The sequence below is a fragment of the Xyrauchen texanus genome, chromosome 41 (assembly GCF_025860055.1).
Source record: "Xyrauchen texanus isolate HMW12.3.18 chromosome 41, RBS_HiC_50CHRs, whole genome shotgun sequence".
Classification (NCBI taxonomy): Eukaryota; Metazoa; Chordata; class Actinopteri; order Cypriniformes; family Catostomidae; genus Xyrauchen; species Xyrauchen texanus.
Genome location: NC_068316.1, coordinates 4,941,400 through 4,962,107, shown reverse-complemented (window position 1 = coordinate 4,962,107; position 20,708 = coordinate 4,941,400). Strand labels below are relative to the sequence as shown.

Sequence of the window (20,708 nt, the reverse complement as noted above, 5' to 3'; positions counted from 1 at the left end):
TTTCCGGTCCTCACGTCACTAAATAAAGGCATTGAAGAAAACTGACTGTAAATTAGGAGATTTTTAGGAGTGATTAAATCAATCCACAAATATTCTCCTATCACAGATCATTTCACTGATCGCATTAACTGAGAAAGGAAAACTTGTACTTTTTTACTATTTTGTCCTAATTTTTTTAAAAAGGTCATGATCTATTAATTTATTCAGTAAATACATCAAAGTGTCAATTCATACCATGACTTAAATACTAACAGAAGAATTAGTGTAAGTGGTTTTCTGCCTCTGAACCCTTCAAAAATTGGCCCCATTAACTTCCACTGTAAGTGCCTCACTGTAACCTCGATCTTTTCTATTTATAAAGAAAAGGATGGATGGGTAAAAATGTATTTTTTGCTAATCAACTTTACACCACAAATGCTGTCTATTGAGCTTAACTAACTATTGAACCCAAAATATTCCTTTAAGACTGAGCCATAATAAAAGTCTAAATTAATTGTATTTGACAACAAATGAACACTATGACAAAAAAACACACTGACAATTTATATAAAGGAGCATTACTCATTAGTCATTACATGAATCAAATTTTCCTTAAAATTAATCATTATATAATCAAAAGAAATTGCATTGATCTGCCAAACCAAACTGGCGCACACTCTATAGTTTTATACTAAGATAATTTTATTTTTCTACCCCTAAAGCTCAGAGAAACCTGCATTTTTATATTTTCATTAAGACAATATTTAGAATATTTATGCCCAATTTACCTCAATTTGCCCTACATAAACACATAGATAATATATAAATATATATTCTTAAAAAAATGAGGTAAACATCAACTGTAGAAGCCAAAAAGAAATCAGAGCAACCCGACAGGCTCATCCACATTTTAAGGATATTAAGGCACTCCCATGATGAGGAAATACATGGTGGTGCATTTCAATGTTTTGTTGTTAAGTGGTTTATAGTTTTCTCTCTATCTACATGTCAAACTTATTTGTGAATATTCTAGAGACCTATTTGGTGATTAAGTAGATTAAGTAGTGTTTAATTAGTTATCAGTTACAATTCAGGTGTTGACGCCCCACCCACTTGGGTAAAACTGTCACTTGTTTTGTGTACCTACCCCCTCTCCCTCCCTCTCTCTTACTATTTATCTGATTGAACTGCGACCATCTGCTATTTCCTGCGACCTGACATAGTGAGAATGCTGTCAAAATTAATAGACAAAGAGACATGGAAACACATGCACATGAAAAACAAGTTGTGTGGGGTATAAATCTGAAGAGGAAGAGAGAGAGAGAAAGAAGAGGAGTACAGTAAACTCTGTAATAACTGCCAGTTTTGATCTTGACAAATTGATCACTGTGTAAAAATGGCCTCTGTTACAAATGGTCAAAAGAAGACCTACATTTCTACATTCAGAATAGACCTGAAAGCTTCAACACCATTGCAGACACCATTGGACATGCCAAGGAGAATAGAAAGTGGAACCAATCTAAGGAACAGAGAAGAAAATGTCCTGAAATCAGGTACAAGATAATTCTACTTATAATAATTGTATTTCATCTGGGGAATTGGTAAGTATAGATGCTGCAATGTTAAAGCTTTTCAAAGTTGCAACGTATATATTAATAACAACATGATGACAACTGACAAACATTTGTATAGTTTCCTTGTCCAGATGTCTAGTAATAGACTAATACTTAAATTTAACACACACACACACACACAGATTTCACATCAACTATATTATCATTTGTCTGCCTTTTGCCTTTCATTTGTCTGTTGTGCTGCAGTTGTCCAAATCTCTGAAGGTTGCCAAACCAAATTTCATTTCATTTTACTTAACTTTTAATCTGGGGAGATCAAACCCCAACAAGAGTCACCTAAAAGTACCCTGGATATAGTAAAGAGGAGAAAATGTAGGCCTATGTATCCCAGAAAGTTCATATGATACATACGCTGCCTGGCCAAAACAAAAAGTCACCGTTTGGATTTAAATAAGCAGATCCTTAAGAGTCTATGATTGGATCATTATTGCAGTGATTAATATGGTTCAGATGCAGTGTGTAGCTTGTCATTTCTTAACCATGTCTGAAGACATATCCTGTGGTGGTGGAAAAGATGTTACTGTGTTTCAGGAGGGGCAAATTATTGTCCTGCACCAAGCAAAAAAAAAAAAGGAGATTGCTGAAATCACTGGAATTGGGTTAAGAACTGTCCAATGCATTATTAAAACCTGGAAGGATAGTGGAAGCAATGTGGTCGGAAAAAAATCTTGAATGATCGTGATCACAGTTCACTAAAACACTTGAAGTCACATTGAAAAAAATTGACAGTAGAACTCAAGGCTATGTTTAATAGTGAAAGTAAGAGCATTTCCATATGTACAATGCAACGAGAACTTACAGGATTGGGACTAAACAGCTGTGGCCACAAGAAAGCCACTTGAAGCGATGCACCCGTCATGCATAGTGCCCACTGTACAAGCCTCTGGAGGCAGTGTTATGATCTGGTGCTGCTTCAATTGATCAAGACTAGGTTCAGCAATGTTATGCAGCAATAAAATGTAGTCAGCTGACTACCTGAATGTACCGAATGACCAGGTTATCCCCAATGGTTTTTTTCTTCGCTGACGGCACGGCATATTCCAGGACAACAATGCCAAGATTCATTGGGTGCAAATTGTGAAAGAGTGGTTCAGGGAGCATGAGGAATCATTTTCACACATGAATTATCCAACACCTTAACCCCATTGAAAGTCTTTGGGATGTGCTTGAGAAGTCTTTACAGAGTGGTTTGACTCTCCCGTCATTAATAAAAGATCTTGGCCAAAAATGTATGCAACTCTGAATGGCAATAAATGTTGTGATGTTGCATAAGGTTGTCGAAACAATGCCAAGATGAATGCATGTTGTAATCAAAGCTAAAGGTGGTCCAATGAAATAAGAGTTATGCAACTTTTGTTTTTTTGGCTAGGCAGTGTATTTATGTCTTACTACATATAAGAGCAATTTTAACTAATATCACTTTACCTTATTGTTGTGGTTTTCCAGGATTTGTTTTTCTTACTGAAATAGAACGTGTGTCTTAAGTTATACATGGTGGTTCTACTAACATTCATTTAACCTCTTAATTCCCAGAACCTTTTTACAATCATGCTGCAACCTCAATAAGCACACAAATCATTGATAAGATTGTTTAATACATTTTTATTATTATATACCATTAAAATCAGCCACAACACATTTTGAAAGATAAATGTATATGCTCTCTGCAGACATACTACCAATAATCAGTTTATTCTCCAAAAAATCTCATGTAAACACGGATGAAGAAAACGGTGTTTACATGAGATTTGAAATAATCTCGTTATTCTCCGTTTTTGATATCAAAGCGTAAACTGTTATGCACACAACAATTTGCGCATATTAAGCTGGTAAGAAGGCCGGTAGTGGTGTTTACATACAACGTAAAATCAGGGTAATGGGCAAAAATATAGGTGTGCCGATCTGTCTATTCTTAAGCAATTTATGACCCTATGGCCTTACGCGTTGTCTGCTTATTAAGCATAAATAGGTGTTAACACATGCATGTAAATGCACTCACTCGGCATACTTTGCATCATAATTAGTGATTGATATCAACAGGTAATGTTAATAAACAATGGTGATTTATGGACAGGAATGTGCCATTCCTAACCAGACTCCATTTTCCTCACCCAAAAACGGAGAGTTTCGAAAACACCATTACATAATTCTTCGGAAAACTATGGAAACATTAGGAAACTGAAAATGGACTAGTGTGGATGTAGCCTAATGCTGCATTTCATTAAACTTGGAGAATCATTTTTTTCAAACCTCCTACTTGGAAAAATGCATCAGAATACCTCTTGAAGTCAGAATTGCCCTACTTGGAAACTCGTGTGCTAAATTCCTATTCCGATTTCGCCGTAAAGCTGGTGCGTGACGTCACACAAACATGTCGGCACCCAGGGAGATATACAATGCCAGTGATAAGCATTCACTTTTAAATAATATCAATCAATGAGTCAAAAGTTCATACATTACATGATATTAAATCTTGTTTAACAAACATTTGCAGAGACAGGTGTTCAAAACATGATAAATTATACTCTAGCTCTTGATAATTGTGCACCTGTAGCACAAATGCTAGCGCTGCAGCATTGTTTACCATTTGAACCCCTGCTAAGCTAATGGGAGCACTACGCCATCTTCCAAGCAGTCCTGCAAAGGAATGCCTATATGGTCGGATATCAGCGATATCAAGTAGGAATATCCTGCAACATAAATGTCAAAGGATAGACCATAGTTCAGGTGTGCTACTCTCTTGGGTCTTATTAGACATGTAGCCAATCACACAAGCCTTCTTTGGTTTTTAGCTAATCATAAGTCACACCTAATAATTCAATCACCTCATCCATCAGTAACATGACTGACTGAGTTCCTCTGCTTCATATGGCTCTGTCTTGAATGTTGTAACTATTTGGTGTGTGTATTTTGTTACAGACGACACACTGATTAAAAGAGCCAGCAGTAATATAGGTGAGTATATTACCTCTTCTTTTTTTTTCTTTTTAGGGGTTTTCTTTCAGTTAGATGGTGTTTCATGAATGTGTTTATAATTGTAACTAGAACAGTTTGCTTTAATTCACTCAGAGTTTAAAGTTAAGGCATTGTATCCTGATGTTTGACTCTGGTCACAGATTATGAGCCTCACTAAAATGAGTACAATAAATAAACTGAGGGATTCAATCAGTGGTAACATTGTTACAAAAAGAATGATGTAAGTACTACTTAAGGTGGAGCATTAAAAATTACATCATGGCCTCACTGTATGGGATTAGAGAGATGGGAACTTTGGGTTGTTACATGTGGGGAGAACATTGTCCATTCTGTGCTTTATGTCCTCCCGATTAGTCCGATTTTGTGTTTGTGATAATCCTGTCTCTAACTGGTCAACTCCTCCTGTCTTTGTTTCTTACTCTCCCCTTTGTATTTGGCATTCCAGGTGCTACACCTCATTTTTTGGATCCTCCGAAACAGGCAGTGGTTTGTGTTGGAGGAACTGCTCGACTCCACTGTGACTTCCGTAGTTCTGAGCCCGTAGCTTCATGCTGGATTCATAACAGAGATAAGGTTTGACACATTCTGTGCCTGATGTTTACATTTGTGTGCTGAAGTTATGTGCTTGTGAAACAACCCCCCCAGTGTTTTGTTTAGACTGGGGCATTTAGCAGCACTGGCCCCCCATGAAGTAAAAAAAATAATATCTTTATTACTGGGGTGCAGAAATTTACTGAGGCATCAGTAAAGAGTCTGGCAACGTTCAGACCATTGTAAAACGTGTACACTGCAAATCAAGCTTTTCATTTACATTAATAGTTATGTGTTTGTTGGCTGTGGCCCCCAGAATTATTTGAACACTTATGCTCATGTGCTGTCGGAAGTATCCATTACATACATTTCTTGAGGAACTTTTATTTTGACACTTTAAAAAAATATTACTCCACTTGCTGATATTATAATTTTGGTCATGGAACAGTGTAAAAATGTACAACATGCATCAAATGGTTGCTGATATACATAAATGAATATGACCAAAAAGCGAAGTGCCAACAATTAAAACCTGTCATACACTTCAGAAACCATACTCTCCTCGGACATGTAGAAAGTTTTGGACTCCCATCTCAGAAACTCTGGTTTCAAAATGATCACAGAGTTTCCCGTAATTACGACTTTGGGTCATTCATGAGCAACTTCTGTGTGGGAAACTCGTATTTACGATTATTCCGATGGCACTTGAAGGCCGTATTAAGCCACACACTTGAAATGTGATTTCATCAACACTAAGAGATCCAAACATTGATTTTAATGGGAAAAGGGTTTTTAGGAAGCCACAAGCATATTTTGTTTAGGGGTGAGTTTTCAAAGAAGTCACGAAACTGCAATTCTGGCATTTAGGGTCGGAAAATGTCACTTTCTTTAGAACGTGAGTGGAAATTCTGAATTTAGAACAACAATTGAACAAAAGTATATGAAAGATAATTTATTACAATGGCAATTTCAACCATACCATGGACAAATGTTCATTTCAATCTTATTTCAATTCATCATCCAGCTTTATTGGGTATTATAATGAATATAATATGTCTCAGAGGTCAAAGTCAGCAGATTTCAAAGCGTTTTGGATGGTTTTCCCTCTCGATGCATGTGCTGCTTTCACAAATGTCACCTCCTTAATGAAGAGGTGTCAAAATAATGAATACTCCTCTCTACAGTATGTAATGATTTTTATTTAATATACCATAAATATGATACAAATATATTTTTTAAAGATATTTTTCAGCAGAAAACAGCTGAAATTAATGTGGAATAGTGCATCTATGATGAACTGATTCCAATGTGTGAATGTAGACAAAGTTTGATCACTAATGTGCAGCGTTGCATTTTTGCTACGCTTAAATGTAAAACAAAAATAAAATTAAACAAGTTTATATTTTAGGAAAAATTGGAACAGCAGTAAAGATGTTGGGAATTACAAAAAATTAAATCAATGAAAGGTCAAATACTTGGTTAATTGCTTAATTTCTTTGAAAAGTTTAAAGCAAGTGTCAACTAATTTCTTTTTCCTTTTGCGTGACTTTAGCAAGCTCTGACAATTGATTTGCACATTTTTCCCTGCCAAAACTGCCCTTGTGATTCAGTTCATAATGTTATTGTTGTGCAGTTTTTCCCACATTTTTAATGAAGATTATTTAATTGCTTTAACCCATTACAGTTCTGCTACAGGTTCTCCAAAGGTTAAATGACCGACCTTAATTTTAGCAAAAGATAGCACAAATGCGCAAAAACAAAAGAGTTTGTTCAGTTTTAAAGGAACACTCAAATTTTTCTCATTTAAAGAGTTTTACTTCTAAAGAAAGGAATTGTCATTTTTAAATGTATCAAATGAAGGCTCCAGTCATATCAGTAACCTTATAAAAGCTGTTTTATTCTAAATGGAGAGGGTCCACATATGGGGACTGCCAATTTGAATCACATGACCAGCCGATCACTCCTCACTCAATCTCAGTAACCGCCCTGTTATTGGATTTTTTTCAATCATGGATTAAAATCAGTCATGACTGACTGGGAACAGTGAATTTCTACAATGACATCTATATTCTACATTCCCCCCTATCTGTTAGTGTCCAAGACGACTTGAACAAATCTTCCTGATTGCACCTTTTAAATTGTACAACTGGATAAACTACTTTAAAATGAAGACCGTGTTTGGACGTGTTCTGGTATTCAAACGTTAGCAGCACATGTGCAAACTACATGTGCTGAACAGTGTTGGGGAAGCTACTTTGAAACTGTAGTTTGACATGCTACAAGTTACTAACATTTTTTAGTAAAGCTACAGTCAAGCTACTCTTTTGAAAAAGTAGTTAGCTACACTACAAGTTACTATCAAAAAGTAGCTAGCTACATTGAAGCTACTTTTTTGTAACTATCAAACCAATAATATTAATAAGATAATTTACACTAATTGACATTTATTAAGGTATTCGTTAAATACATTTAGTGTGTTTAATTCAATATTATATGTATTTAATACGGTTAAGAGTAATTGCAGAAATGGCTCATGAAAGTGAAGTTGGTTCTGAGAAAAGCTCTAGCATAATTTTTCAAATACCACTTTGATATTTGTGCTTTTTCATTATATAATTCAGTGTCCAAATAGTCCAAGTGTTTTCTGTTGCGTTCTCATTAGGTTGTGTTGGAGGGACCTCGAATATTTGTGAAGAGCACAAACAGTAGCAGCACTCTGGTTCTCTCCAAGGTTCTGCCGGAAGATGCAGGAAGTTATTCCCTTTTTGTTCGAAACCGGGGAGGCACAGCTCACTGGACAATAACACTCTCTGTCATTGGTAAGACACAAATGGCTTTTAAAAATGAAAATTCAGCTTTAAAGGATAAAAAGATACTTTACCCAAAATGTAAAATTGTTGTCATTTACTCACCTTCATGCTAGCCTCAGTCACCATTCACTTTCATGGTGTGACCAAAAGATGCAATTAAAGTGAATGGTGATTGGACATCTTTTCTGTTCCACAAAGGAAAGTCAAAGGTTTGAAATTAATAAATTTCATTTATTGGGACCACCTAATGGCTTCTTTACAGTGGTTTTAATTCAGAGCCAAGTGGTTGACATCAATGATCCTGGCAATGTCACTAATTATCGCTTCATTTTATGTACCACCAGTAACCCGTCTGTCCCATCCACTCTATCTTCCAGATCGCCCAGACCCTCCAGCCTCATGTCCATTTGTGTCTCAGCTGACCCAAACGTCTCTGGTCCTGTCTTGGTCTGGGCCGTCCTACGATGGAGGTTCTGCCATCACAGGCTACGTGGTTGAGCTACAAAGACTAGGACAAACTGAACCCGAGGACTGGACTGAACTCGCTAACCATTGTCAGAACACCTCGTATTATGTCCATTCTGGTCTCGACCCGCAGGGGGAGTATCGTTTTAGAGTACGTGCCTGCAACGCAGCGGGAGTCAGCGATCCGAGTGAGGAATCGGACTGCATTAAGATGGAAACTGAAGGTAGCACTTTTCCTTGGTCAAACTACTCCACTTAAATTTGGTTTATTCTATATAAACACCATTGGACCCCCATAGAACTCAAACTAGGGTGGATATCTATGGAAGTGAATGGGGCCAATTTTTGAAGGGGTTAAAGGCAGAGATGTGAAGGCTAAAATTGTCAAAGCACTAAATTTATTAATTCTTCTGTGTAAAATTGGAAAGTTCATGTGACAAATATTTCAAGATCAGGTGACCACAATATAGCATGCTTTCACATACTTTAAAGAAAACGGTAGGCAAAATTTAGTGCATACTGGACAATATGAAGTATGCTAGCATTACATTTCTGAACGCAGCCCAAGTCCGCAATGTTTATGTAAGAGATTGCATGATTGTGTTGTAGATGAACAACAACAGGAAGTGACGTCGTATGTGGATGTTGTGATTGACACCACACACAAAGTGAGGGATCATTACAGTGTCCATGAGAAACTAGGAGTGTGAGTATGTGGTTTGTCTCAAACATAATCATCTTAGTTAAATGTAATGCTTGCAATTGAATTATCTCATACCATTACAGGGGGAAGTTTGGGGAGGTGTTCAGGATAACCCATAAGCAGACGGGTCGGGTGTGTGCTGGTAAATTCTACCGGGCCCGGGTCTCCAAAGCGAAAGCAGCAGCTCGTAAAGAAATCAAGCTGATGGGCGAAGTGCATCATCCTAAGCTGGTGCAATGTCTTGCAGCCTACGACACTCCTTCAGAGATCGTCATGATTCTTGAGTAGTAAGTGTAACCATAAACTGTCTTAAATTCTTTCATTTACTCACCCAACCTGAGACTTTCTTTTGTGAACACAAACGCAGAGTTTTAGAAGAATATCTCCGCTCTGTTGGTCAGTTCAATGCAAGTGAATGGTGGCCAGGACTTTGAAAGCATACAGGCAGAATAAAAGTAATCCATACAACTCTAGTGGTTAAATCCATGTTTTCAGAAGCGATATAGTAGGTGCATATGAGTTTTATTTTTTAAATATACCCTTTTCTCCCCAATTTTGGATTGCCCAATTCCCACTACTTACTAGGTCCTGAGTGGCGTGGTTACTCACCTTCGCTCGTTACTCTCCATTGCCTCCGCTTCTGAGACCTCAATCCGCGCATCTAATCACATCATTGTGCAAGACACCGTGGAGACTCCGCATGTGGAGGCTCATGCTACTCTCCGCGATCCACGCACAACTTGCCACGTGCCCCATTGAGAGCGAGAACCACTTAATCGCAACCATGAGGAGGTTACCCCATGTGACTCTACCCTCCCTAGCAACCAGGCCAATTTGGTTGCTTCGGAGACCTGGCTGGAGTCACTCAGCACACCCTGGATTCAAACTCGCGATTCCAGGGGGCATCATTTGCTATAAATCTACTTGCAAACAGCCCTCCTTTGGGCGTTCACGAGAGGTCTTCGTTTCTTTTTGGGGATTTGCATTTGTGCATATCGCCACCTACTGGACTGTTTTGTAAATATTATTTATTCTTTTCCTTTTTATCCATCATTTAATGGATAAATACACAAAGAACTGTCCTCATGAACATGCATTGGAGGGTTGGTCAAAGTGGAAATTTAAAGGAAAAAAAGGGCTTCAATATTGATCTGTTACTCACCCACACTTATCATATTGCTTCTGAAGACATGGATATAAATACAGGAGTCATATGGTTTACTTTTATGCTGCCTTTATGTGCCTTTTGGAGCTTCAAAGATCTGGCCACCATTCACTTGAATGGACCAACAGAGTGGAGATATTCATTTAGAAATCTTTTGTGTTCAGCAGAAGAAAGTCATACACATCTGGGATGGCATGAGGGTGAGTAAATGAGAGAATTTAAATTTTTAGGGGAACTACTGCTTTAATTTACACTTGAGCTGTGGAACATGGGTTCTGTCCACCATTAGAACATGCATGTGGGCAGTTGACGTACTTCTATCATGTCTATCTATAAAGTATAGCAGGTGGTGAGCTGTTTGAACGGATCGTAGGTGACAATTTTGAGCACACCGAACCCAACAGTGTGAACTACATTCATCAGATTCTGGAAGGAATCCAGTACATCCATCGTAAACAAATCATTCACCTCGATCTGAAGCCAGAGAACATCGTCTGTGTCAACAGGACTGGAACCCTCATCAAGATAATTGACTTTGGATTGGCCTGCAAACTAGGTGAGTTTTTAATTGCTAAATTACGGAGTAGAGGTCGAACGATAGGCAGAGCCGATACTGATAACTAGGGTGGTGGAAAGCAGAACACTTTAAAAATTTTTTATTTTTTTAACAAACAACAGTACAAAAAGGTACACCGTGAACAGATGCAATGTAAAGGTGATGTGAACCTGACCTCTGTGTGGGCGGTGAATATTCACAATGGACAAGGACATAATTTTATGCAGAATTTACACTATTTTAGGCCCGATTTTCACCTACCGACAGTTTTGTGAAGATCGCAGACAAACGCCCGAAATCGGAAATCATAGGCAAATCGGAGCTCGCTACCGTGAGTGAAAGCAATGTATGAATTCTCATAGACGCGATCTAAGAAAAGAGCTGATGCATCGCCGATGTCAGCGTGCCATCTAGCATGTTAAATATCTGGACCTATCTGCGATTCCAAATCGTGCGATGTGAAATATATTTTGACTGAATACAACTGCAGCGTTGACCTACAGCCAGTGAGAGAGCAAGAAACTGGGCACTGGAAGTTTCAGTGGGAGGGGTCCTGATGTACCTGCAACAGAACATCAACTAGGATATCTGCGGAATTTAAGAAAGTCTCATTGGACCGAAGAAATGGAGGGAAAATGTGTGGAACATTGGCAGGAGCACCAGTGCCTAGTTTCATCTGAACTGTACCACAACCGGGCAAATCGCAAATTCTCTTGGACAGTCAGGGAAGCAAATGGGTAGATTTTTCAGGAGGAACTTTTTCATATAGTAACCAATAAAATATGATGCCTTTTTAGGCGATTTAAAAACATACACATTATCTTCTGAAATGCATAACATATGATCATGCATTTGTTTTCGTATCTCTTATCCCTTCTCGCGTGTACTCTGCCTGGACTCCAAATTACGTTTCACAACGTAGTCGTCGGGGATTCGTCAATAGTATAATGTTTTGTAATGTGTTCACCCTTGTCGTGTAATTTGAAAACTCTACGACTTCATTGACGAGACAGACAGTTGTGTAATATGAACGGTACCACAATCCGACATCTTTGAAAGTCGTGTAGTACGTAGGATGCATTAGTGGCTTGTTTCTTTTTAACATCACTCTCACAGAGTATAAAGTGTTGCAATAAAAAGAGGCAGCAGCCTCTGCACTCAACATCCGCACATGCTGCCTTCGCCCGCAGAATTTTGCCTTACAAAGTGTTACTGAGTATATTGTGTAAAGGCACGAATGAAAGCAAAAAGCTGTATCAAACTACCTTTTATTTTTTCATTCACTCGATTTAATTAAACCTAGACAAACTTCAAAGTCCTTTTCTTCCTTGTCTGGTTTTTCCATTTGTACTACGTTGGGTTGTTGTTGGGGTAAAGCCACATGAGATGTCCCTTCGAACATTCCCACTGAACGCGGACGAGGCTCCCCGATTGTACAGTTTTGAATTCCAGAACTGGATCTCCACATTGATGACAGGTCCTGAAGAGTCCTGTCAAACTGGGATTGTTGGCCCCCCATTTCTGTGCCTTTTCCAGCACAATTTCTTGTGTAGTTGAGCAGAGATCCTCATTGTCTGATGGAGCAACGGAACTCACGCCGACATGTAAACAACCTTCCGGTTGCAGTTCAATCTGTTCTTGTTCTTCCTATATGGGATGAAATAATCATTGACAGAACATGAGAAAGATAGATAGTACTGACATTTAAAGGGTTAGTTCCCCCAAAATAAAAATGGTAATTTATGGACTTCGTCAGTTGTTCCAAACCTGTATGACATTGCCAGGTAGAATGTTAGCCTCAGTCACCATTTATTTAATATTTGTTTTCATTAAATAATGGTGAATGATGACTGTCAGTCCCTAACATTGTGCCTCAAATCAGCTTTTGTATTTCCACGAGCAAGTCATATAGGTTTGAAATGAATTGCTTTAATCAATAGTTTTCATGACTTGTGGGGAAATGGTATGATTATAGAATAAAAAATGAGTGTCCAAACTTTTGACTCCTAGTGTATGACATAGAAAGACATGGAATTGTATATTTTTCACCCACTTTTATTGCCTTCCAGAGTTCTTCGTTTTCTTCTGCTGTAGTTGTGCTTGACGTTGAACTTTTAATTACAAAATTGAGATTGTCCGACGGAGAACAGGATCTAGTGCTGACATCTACTTCAAACTCTTCCATTTTTATTTCAAACTGTGCTGGTTCGTTCTACAGGGCAGAAAACAGTGAGACTGTATTAGCAGGATATAGGCAGTTACAGTACGTTTAGTAAGACGGCCAAGCTACTGACATCACTGGCAGCAGGGCTGGGTGGTATGACTATATACCATGGAATGATACAAATGTCAACCAGTAGAGATTTTTCTATGCTATTAATACTTTTTTTTTTTTTTGAATAGGTATATTTTTTGTGCCTATTAGCGGGTAGGGCTGCTTTTATATTATTTGCCGAACAAAGTAACGATGAAACGTGATGATGCCTGATATTAAGTTCTGGCCAATATGTGTGTGATGACTTACTAATTGCTTCGGCAATGTAGCAGGGAGGTCATAAGAGATCCCAAAGATCTCTACATTGCCACTTTCATAAGGAGACTGGGTATCCGAACTGCCCTGAGAGAGATCTGTTGACTCTGGGTCCTGGATGGGCTGACATGGGTCTGGTGATTGTGGATCTGGACTGGGCTGGGATGAATCATTCAGGGTCTCCTACACAAAATCCATGTTTTAGGTGAGGCAACAATGAGTATGTTGTATCCGATGCAGTGTTAACTTGAACACCTTCATCTAATCGTTAGATAAGTGGCTGTTCTTTTAACAGTGGTGGTAACTTTAAAAAAAAAAATTTTTTTGCTGTCATACCTCGATTTCCGGCACAATTATTTTCCGTGGTCTTCCTTTTTTTCTGCGAGGTGCCCCAAAATGGTCTTCTGAAAGCTGTTTACCGCACACCCTTAAAGAACAACGAGAGATCTAATAGTTAAGATGGTTGCAAAATTAGGATGATGTAAATCACAAGATGTAAATTATATGCCTATTATCATGATTTTAGTGTAATAAAATCACTTACTAACCTTTTCTGTGTAAAGTTATTTAGCCAATTTTACAACTTTGTTGACATGATAATGTAACACCGTAAACACGAAGCTGTAAAGTTGTTAAAATCGCTGTTTTTGCAGGATTACAATTTTCAGGAGAATTGATGCAAGTGTGCCATTATATAGGAAGCTTCACATTTCTGCCTTATCTTGTAAGTTAACCCAAAATATTCCTTTTAGCATGCGTGCGCCTGCAAATGCGATGTGAGAGCTATGGCTTCGTCAAAGGGGGGAACAGACTTCATCAAAGAGGGGAACAGACTTCGTCAAAGGGGGAACAGACTTCGTCAAAGAGGGGAACAGACTTCGATCAAAGAGGGGAACAGACTTCGTCAAAGGGGAACAGACTTCGTCAAAGAGGGAACAGACTTCGTCAAAGGGGAACAGACTTCGTCAAAGAGGGGAACAGACTTCGTCAAAGAGGGAACAGACTTCATCAAAGAGGGGAACAGACTTCGTCAAAGGGGAACAGACTTCATCAAAGAGGGGAACAGACTTCGTCAAAGGGGGAACAGACTTCGTCAAAGAGGGGAACAGACTTCGTCAAAGGGGGAACAGACTTCGTCAAAGGAGGAACGGGGGGGAACGGACTTCGACAAAGGGGGAACATGGGGAGGGAATGGACTTTGACATGGGGGAGCTTCGACAGGGGGAACATGGGGAGGGAACGGACTTTGACATGGGGGGCTTCGACAGGGGAACATGGGGAGGGAACGGACTTCGACGGGGGGACTTCGACAGGGGAACATCGGAGGGAACGGACTTCGACAAAGGGGGGACATAGGAGGGAACTGACTTTGACATGGGGGGGAGGGGAACGGGGGGGGCGGACTTCGTCAAAGGTTGGAACACAGGGGAACGGACTTCGACAAAGGGGGAACATGGGGGAGGGGCTTCGAAAGGGGGAACATGGGGAGGGAACGGACTTCGACATGGGGGGACTTCGACAAAGGGGGGAACATGGGGGGTGCTTCGACGGGGAACATGGGGAGGGAACGGACTTCGTCAAAGGGGGAACATTGGGAGGGAATGCACTTTGACATGGGGGGACTCCGACAAAGGGGGAACATGGGGGCGCTTCGACAGGGGGAACGGGGGAGAACGGACTTCGTCAAAGGTTGGAATGTGGGGGAACGGACCTTGACATGGGGGAACTTTGACCAAGGGGGAACATGGGGGGCTTCGACCAAGGGGGAACATGGGGGGGAACTGACTTTGACATAGGGGGGAACGGACTTCGACAGAGGGGGAACATTGGGGGAAACAGACTTTGACAGAACACCGGTCCTTTATTTACAGACATGAATTAAACACGCATGTTACTATGAAGTACGCAATTTTCCAGAATCCATCCCTACAGCTCTAAAATATAAATTATTTTAGGCTAAAAACAGTGAATCGGGGTAAGGCAAAAACACTGTTTGGAAGGCTGATTATGGTGTACTCGCGCATTAATTAAATTTTTTAATTGTAACATTTGTCTCCCTAAACAAACTTATTGTTTGGTAACCGAGATTAGCATCTGCTCTTGTTTTTCAACGGAAGAAAGAACGTCATAGGGGTCTTTAAACAACATGAGGGGAAGTAACAGAACTGTCATTTTGGGTGAACTACACCTTTAACGTACTGTTCTGCATTTGTAAACAACAGATGGCATCCTTCTGCTGTAGGTACACCCACTTGAATTGTCACACTCCTTGTTTACCATTTTATTCGTAGTTGAATTCCTTACCTGTCCAGCAGATAATGAGCAACCTCCGCGTCATTCTTCATTCCTTTCTCTGCCATTAGCGCTTTCCACCTAAAATAGGCCTCGCCGATGTATACTCTGAATTTTTGCCTCAGTCGGTCTCTCTCTCGCTTTTTTTCAGTTCTCTGTCGCTTTCTCGCCACTTTTGGTAGTGTCTCCGCGGCTAAAGCATAAACATGGTCCATATTTTCCTCCTGCAAACAGCATTAAAGCTGACAACACTGCACCACAGGTTTTACAAATAGAAGAGATCTCAAAATGCGTTTGTAACGTCAAGAAAAAAACGCGTAAACTCTGATTATACGCACGCCGTCGTAAGACAGCGATGTCATTAAAACGTCTTCCTTTTGGGATCCCGGAGCATCATCTATGTTAATAGATGACAATCTCTGCAATTTTATCATAGGAGAGAGCGCTGCGGTCATCTAGCGAATTACGACAATAAGTCAACTTTTACGGATACCATACAAATGAATGGGGAGAGTCGTAAACTGACACCTTCCTTGTCGCAAAATGTACATGTTTTCTTAATAAAACAGCACTTTTATCGTATTAAACACCACACGTAGTTAATTCCAAAATGATTTTTTTTTTTTGTATGTAAAATGTTTAAAATTAGTGGACAGGCGGTAAATTCATTAGATAAGCTATTTCCTCACAAAAAGCTATTTATTCACCATCTCCTCCATAGACATTCATTTAAAGAAAAAAACGGCCTCTTGTCTCCTCGCCAGTGCACCACCCATAGAATGTTTATGGGACCGCCGCGTTAAGCAAGCTTATAGTCTACATATTAAAAGGGCTCTGGCGGAGGGTATTTCTGACAGCGCGTGACGTTATTATGGCAGCGTCACCCAATGTAAAGTACGCGGCTGGTCATGTGATATCAACATGGCGTCTAGCTTGCGGTTGGATCGCCCTAATGTTGAAAAAGTGCTGGTATACCACATACCAGTATACATAATTTTTAACCAATGTCAAAAATTATTTTGGGTGATAAACATACATTTTGGGGGGAAAGTACTTGGCGCATCTTTTAATTATATTCTTGGATTGGAATGATTTACAAGACTTATTAATACTGACTGTTAATTTTTCAAAAGTGCAACAGCAGTACTTGTAAAGTAAATAAATTCAAGCAAATAAAGTTCCATAATAAAAACAACTGGTTTGCATAATCTCTCTTTACTCCATAATATCCAATATTACAATATTATAATATCCCAGCATCAAATGTACCGTTTTCCTTAGCAATAATGTATTGTATAGGGTTCTTCTTTGAGAATTGTGTGCTTTGAGTTGCGCTTACTCATTTTTGTCTTTGTTTCTGACCCCTGCAGAGTCTGGGAAACCTCTGATGGTGTTGCACGGGACTGCAGAGTTTGTGGCCCCAGAATTGATCAATTATGAGGCCGTGGATCTGGCCACTGACATGTGGAGCATTGGTGTTATATGCTACATTCTGTAAGGGCTAAAATGGAATTGAGAAATTATGGCAACTCTGGCTTTCACCAACTTCAATTAATCAATTATGAATAAATGTATCCAAGTGTTTTGTTTTCTGTAATACATTTCCCCCCACGCTTTTTCAGATTGAGTGGTGAGTCGCCATTCCAGGGCAGCAGCGAAGCAGAAACGCTTGCTCTGGTTACTGCGGCTCAGTGGGAATTTGATCCAGAGAGTTTTGAGGACATCTCAGATGAGGCTAAAGATTTCATAAGTGGCTTGTTGACAAAGGACAAGAGGTAACCTTGAGGAAATTTGATTCACGAGTAATAAACATGGGCATTTTCTGAATGTTTTGCTAGGGTTTTAGAGTAGCGAAGTAGGTTTATCAGCTTTTAAAAGTAAGGAGAAACGATTCCCAGATCATTTGTTGCAGAAGTTGAAAGATGTACATCCAATCAAAGTCTACTGTATTTTGGTGCCAACCTATAAATACCAACATGAACCGTTTGTGGCATGCCCTCATCTTCAAACCATGAATGAATCAATCAATGCTAGGTTAAAGAAAATACTGTTTGGTCACAAATCAATTTAAAATCTGGGCTCTTCAGCAAAACCAGTTTTAATCACTCTTTGATTTTTATTAACACAGTTCACGACTATCCTGTGAGAAAGCTTTAGCTCATCCCTGGATGGCCTCGTTTGGCGACTCAAACCGTCGAATAACCAAATCCCTGAACAAAGACAAGATGAGGAAGTTCCTTGCCAGGCAGAAATGGAAGGTTTGAAGATTATAAGCGATTCTTGTTTGAGTGTTGGCTTCCCAAACTATGATGCACCATCAGAAAGAAGAAATTCCCTTTGATTGTCATCAGTTGTTACTTTTGAACTTTTTTGGGGGGAATGCAAAGCTTCTACATTACAGTTCTGTGTTGCAGAAAACTGGTAAAGCCTTGCTCGCGCTAAAGAGGATGGATCTGTCCTGGAAATCTGATGGCGCATATTCTCCCTGCAGTTCTGTAGATGGTAAAATATACACATGGCCACTAGAAATAAAGCACCATCTAGTGTTTTCTGTGATCAAACCTTTCCTTCTCTCATTCTCACTCTGCCTCTGCTATTGTGTTACAGATCGTGGTCTGGGAAAGGAGGCCGAACAAGCCGTAGAATCTCTGGAAAAGCACATGAGGCGTGAACCGCACTTTTTTCAAGCCCTGCATGACCTCACTGAGACCTCTGGAGCGACCGTGCACTTGGCCTGTACAATACGGGGTACTGGCAACTCGCAATCATTCTTCACAAAAACTGAAAAATTGTACCTAAATAAAAATGGTGGGCTAAAACTAAAAACCGCTATACTTGTGTGTATCTGATCTGATGGCGCATAGTTCACCTAATATTAATAATAATTGATGTAATTTACTCACCGTCATGTGGTTTCAAACCTGTAGGACTTTAATGCCTGGAGCTATATATATATATATATATATATATATATGTTATAGGAATATTCCCGGGTTCAATACAGGTTAAGCTCAATCGAGAGCATTTGTGGAATGTTTATTACCACCAAACTAAATTGACTAATTACTTAGGGGAATGAGGTTTTGCCCCAAGTGAAGGAGTTGAAGTACCTCGGGGTCTTGTTCACGAGTGAGGGGACAATGGAGCGGGAGGTTGGCCGGAGAATCAGGGCAGCGGGGGCGGTATTGTACTCGCTCTATCGCACCGTTGTCACGAAAAGAGAGCTGAGCCGGAAGGCAAAGCTCTCGATCTACCGGTCAATTTTTGTTCCTACCCTCACCTATGGTCATGAAGGTTGGGTCATGACCGAAAGAACTAGGTCGCGAGTACAAGCGGCCGAAATGGGTTTCCTCAGAAGGGTGGCGGGCTTCTCCCTTAGAGATCGGGTGAGGAGCTCAGTCATCCGTGAGGAGCTCGGAGTAGAGCCGCTGCTGCTTTGCGTCGAAAGGAGTCAGTTGAGGTGGTTTGGGCATCTGGTAAGGATGCCCCCTGACCGCCTCCCTAGGGAGGTGTTTCAGGCACGTCCAGCTGGGAGGAGGCCTCGGGGAAGACCCAGGATTAGGTGGAGAGATTACATCTCCACACTGGCCTGGGAACGCCTCGGGGTCCCCCAGTCAGAGCTGGTTAATGTGGCTCGGGATAGGGAAGTTTGGGGCCCCCTGCTGGAGCAGCTGCCCCTGTGACCCGACTTCGGATAAGCGGTTGAAGATGGATGGATGGACATTTTCTTAATAAAAAACAATTTCTGTGTGATAAAATCTCTTGCTAAACTTTTCTCTGAAAGTTGCATCCAATTTGTTGCCATGACGACTAGTGCTGTAATCCTGGTCAACAACAATTTAAAGAACTTTTCAGCTCAAATAATTTTTTTTATTTGTTTTAACAGAAGAATTTCTGTAAGTGCTTTTATAAAATTATAAGCTTCATATTTCTGCCTTTTTTTTTTTTTTTAAACCCTCCAAAAACTGGCCCCCATTCACTTCCATTGCCTCACTGTATCCTCCATTTTTGCTCTCTAGAAAAGGAGGGACTTCCAAAACATTTTTCCCCTTATCTCCCAATTTGGAATGCCCAATTCCCACTACTTGGTAGGTCCTCGTGGTGGCGCGGTTACACACCTCAATCCAGGTGGTGGTATTTTTCTTTTCAGGTTTGGAATGACATTCACGATACAGCCATTTCCATATACACAAGTCAGGCATATGAGGTATAATTTGAAAGCTTGGAATCTGAACACTGTAGAAATGCCAAAATAAGGCCTCAAAACATTCAAGGTAATGGGGTAGAAATATTTATATAACTGCTTCTTGTAGTGTGAAAGTGCAGTAAGGTAAAGTACAAACTCTAATTTTAATTATTTTGATTTCTGACTACAGGATATCCGGACCCAGAGGTGGTTTGGTTCTTTGATGAGGAGCCTTTGGCAAAGACTGAGCGAGTTCAGATTCATTATGACAAAGACGGCATCTGCACTCTCACCCTTGCTCACGTACAACCAGGAGATTCTGGGATTTACAAATGCTGTGCCTCCAACGGCCTGGGACGGGCAATGTGTTCTGCCAGACTCACTGTGGAACTCTAGAACACGAAACATGGAGACTTGAGAGTGTAAAAGAACCAGCTGGAATAAAGCAAAAGCATTTTAATCAATGATGATATTTTAATGATATCTAAATGTCATTAAAACAATATCAAGATTGGTTCACTTTACATTTGTTACATCCAAGATCATGCATTAAATTCACCTAAAATCATTCTTGACCAGTTGGCCACTTGCTAAATTTGACGATCAAACATGCATGTTCATTTCGGTCTTCCAAGAGGCACAGCTTTATAGATGCAAGTCTAGACAGTCTCCAATACATTCATGGTCAAAACCTTTGCCACAGAACTTCATTTCTTTAGTTCAATGTTAACAAGCATTAGTGAACGAATGGGCATGTTGACAATCATATTGATGATATATCTGACAATAGGCACAGAAGTAAAAAAAAAAAAAAAAAAAAGAAAAGCATACTGCAGGTGGTGCTCAAGGTCTTCCTCAGACACAAAACCAATTCACAGCAT

At 39.8% G+C, this 20,708-nt stretch overlaps 2 protein-coding genes across 2 annotated transcripts; one reads left to right on the top strand and one right to left on the bottom strand.

Moving 5' to 3' along the window:
* The first annotated feature begins 1,175 nt into the window (after positions 1 to 1,175).
* Positions 1,176 to 20,652, top strand: LOC127634296 (myosin light chain kinase, smooth muscle-like). The gene is made up of 14 exons (XM_052113786.1): positions 1,176 to 1,532; positions 4,533 to 4,568; positions 5,035 to 5,162; positions 7,783 to 7,939; positions 8,308 to 8,619; positions 9,005 to 9,101; positions 9,182 to 9,385; positions 10,602 to 10,819; positions 17,012 to 17,135; positions 17,264 to 17,416; positions 17,770 to 17,899; positions 18,056 to 18,143; positions 18,249 to 18,389; positions 20,018 to 20,652. The coding sequence occupies exons 1-14, from the start codon at positions 1,376 to 1,378 to the stop codon at positions 20,221 to 20,223; spliced, it is 2,151 nt and encodes a 716-aa protein (XP_051969746.1). The 5' UTR covers positions 1,176 to 1,375; the 3' UTR covers positions 20,224 to 20,652.
* On the bottom strand, positions 10,962 to 17,031 carry si:ch211-40k21.5 (uncharacterized protein LOC100332117 homolog). Its single transcript, XM_052113803.1, has 5 exons — positions 15,654 to 17,031; positions 13,686 to 13,776; positions 13,344 to 13,532; positions 12,873 to 13,031; positions 10,962 to 12,466 (listed from the first exon to the last, which is right to left on the bottom strand). The coding sequence occupies exons 1-5, from the start codon at positions 15,854 to 15,856 to the stop codon at positions 12,170 to 12,172; spliced, it is 939 nt and encodes a 312-aa protein (XP_051969763.1). The 5' UTR covers positions 15,857 to 17,031; the 3' UTR covers positions 10,962 to 12,169.
* Positions 20,653 to 20,708: the final 56 nt, after the last annotated feature.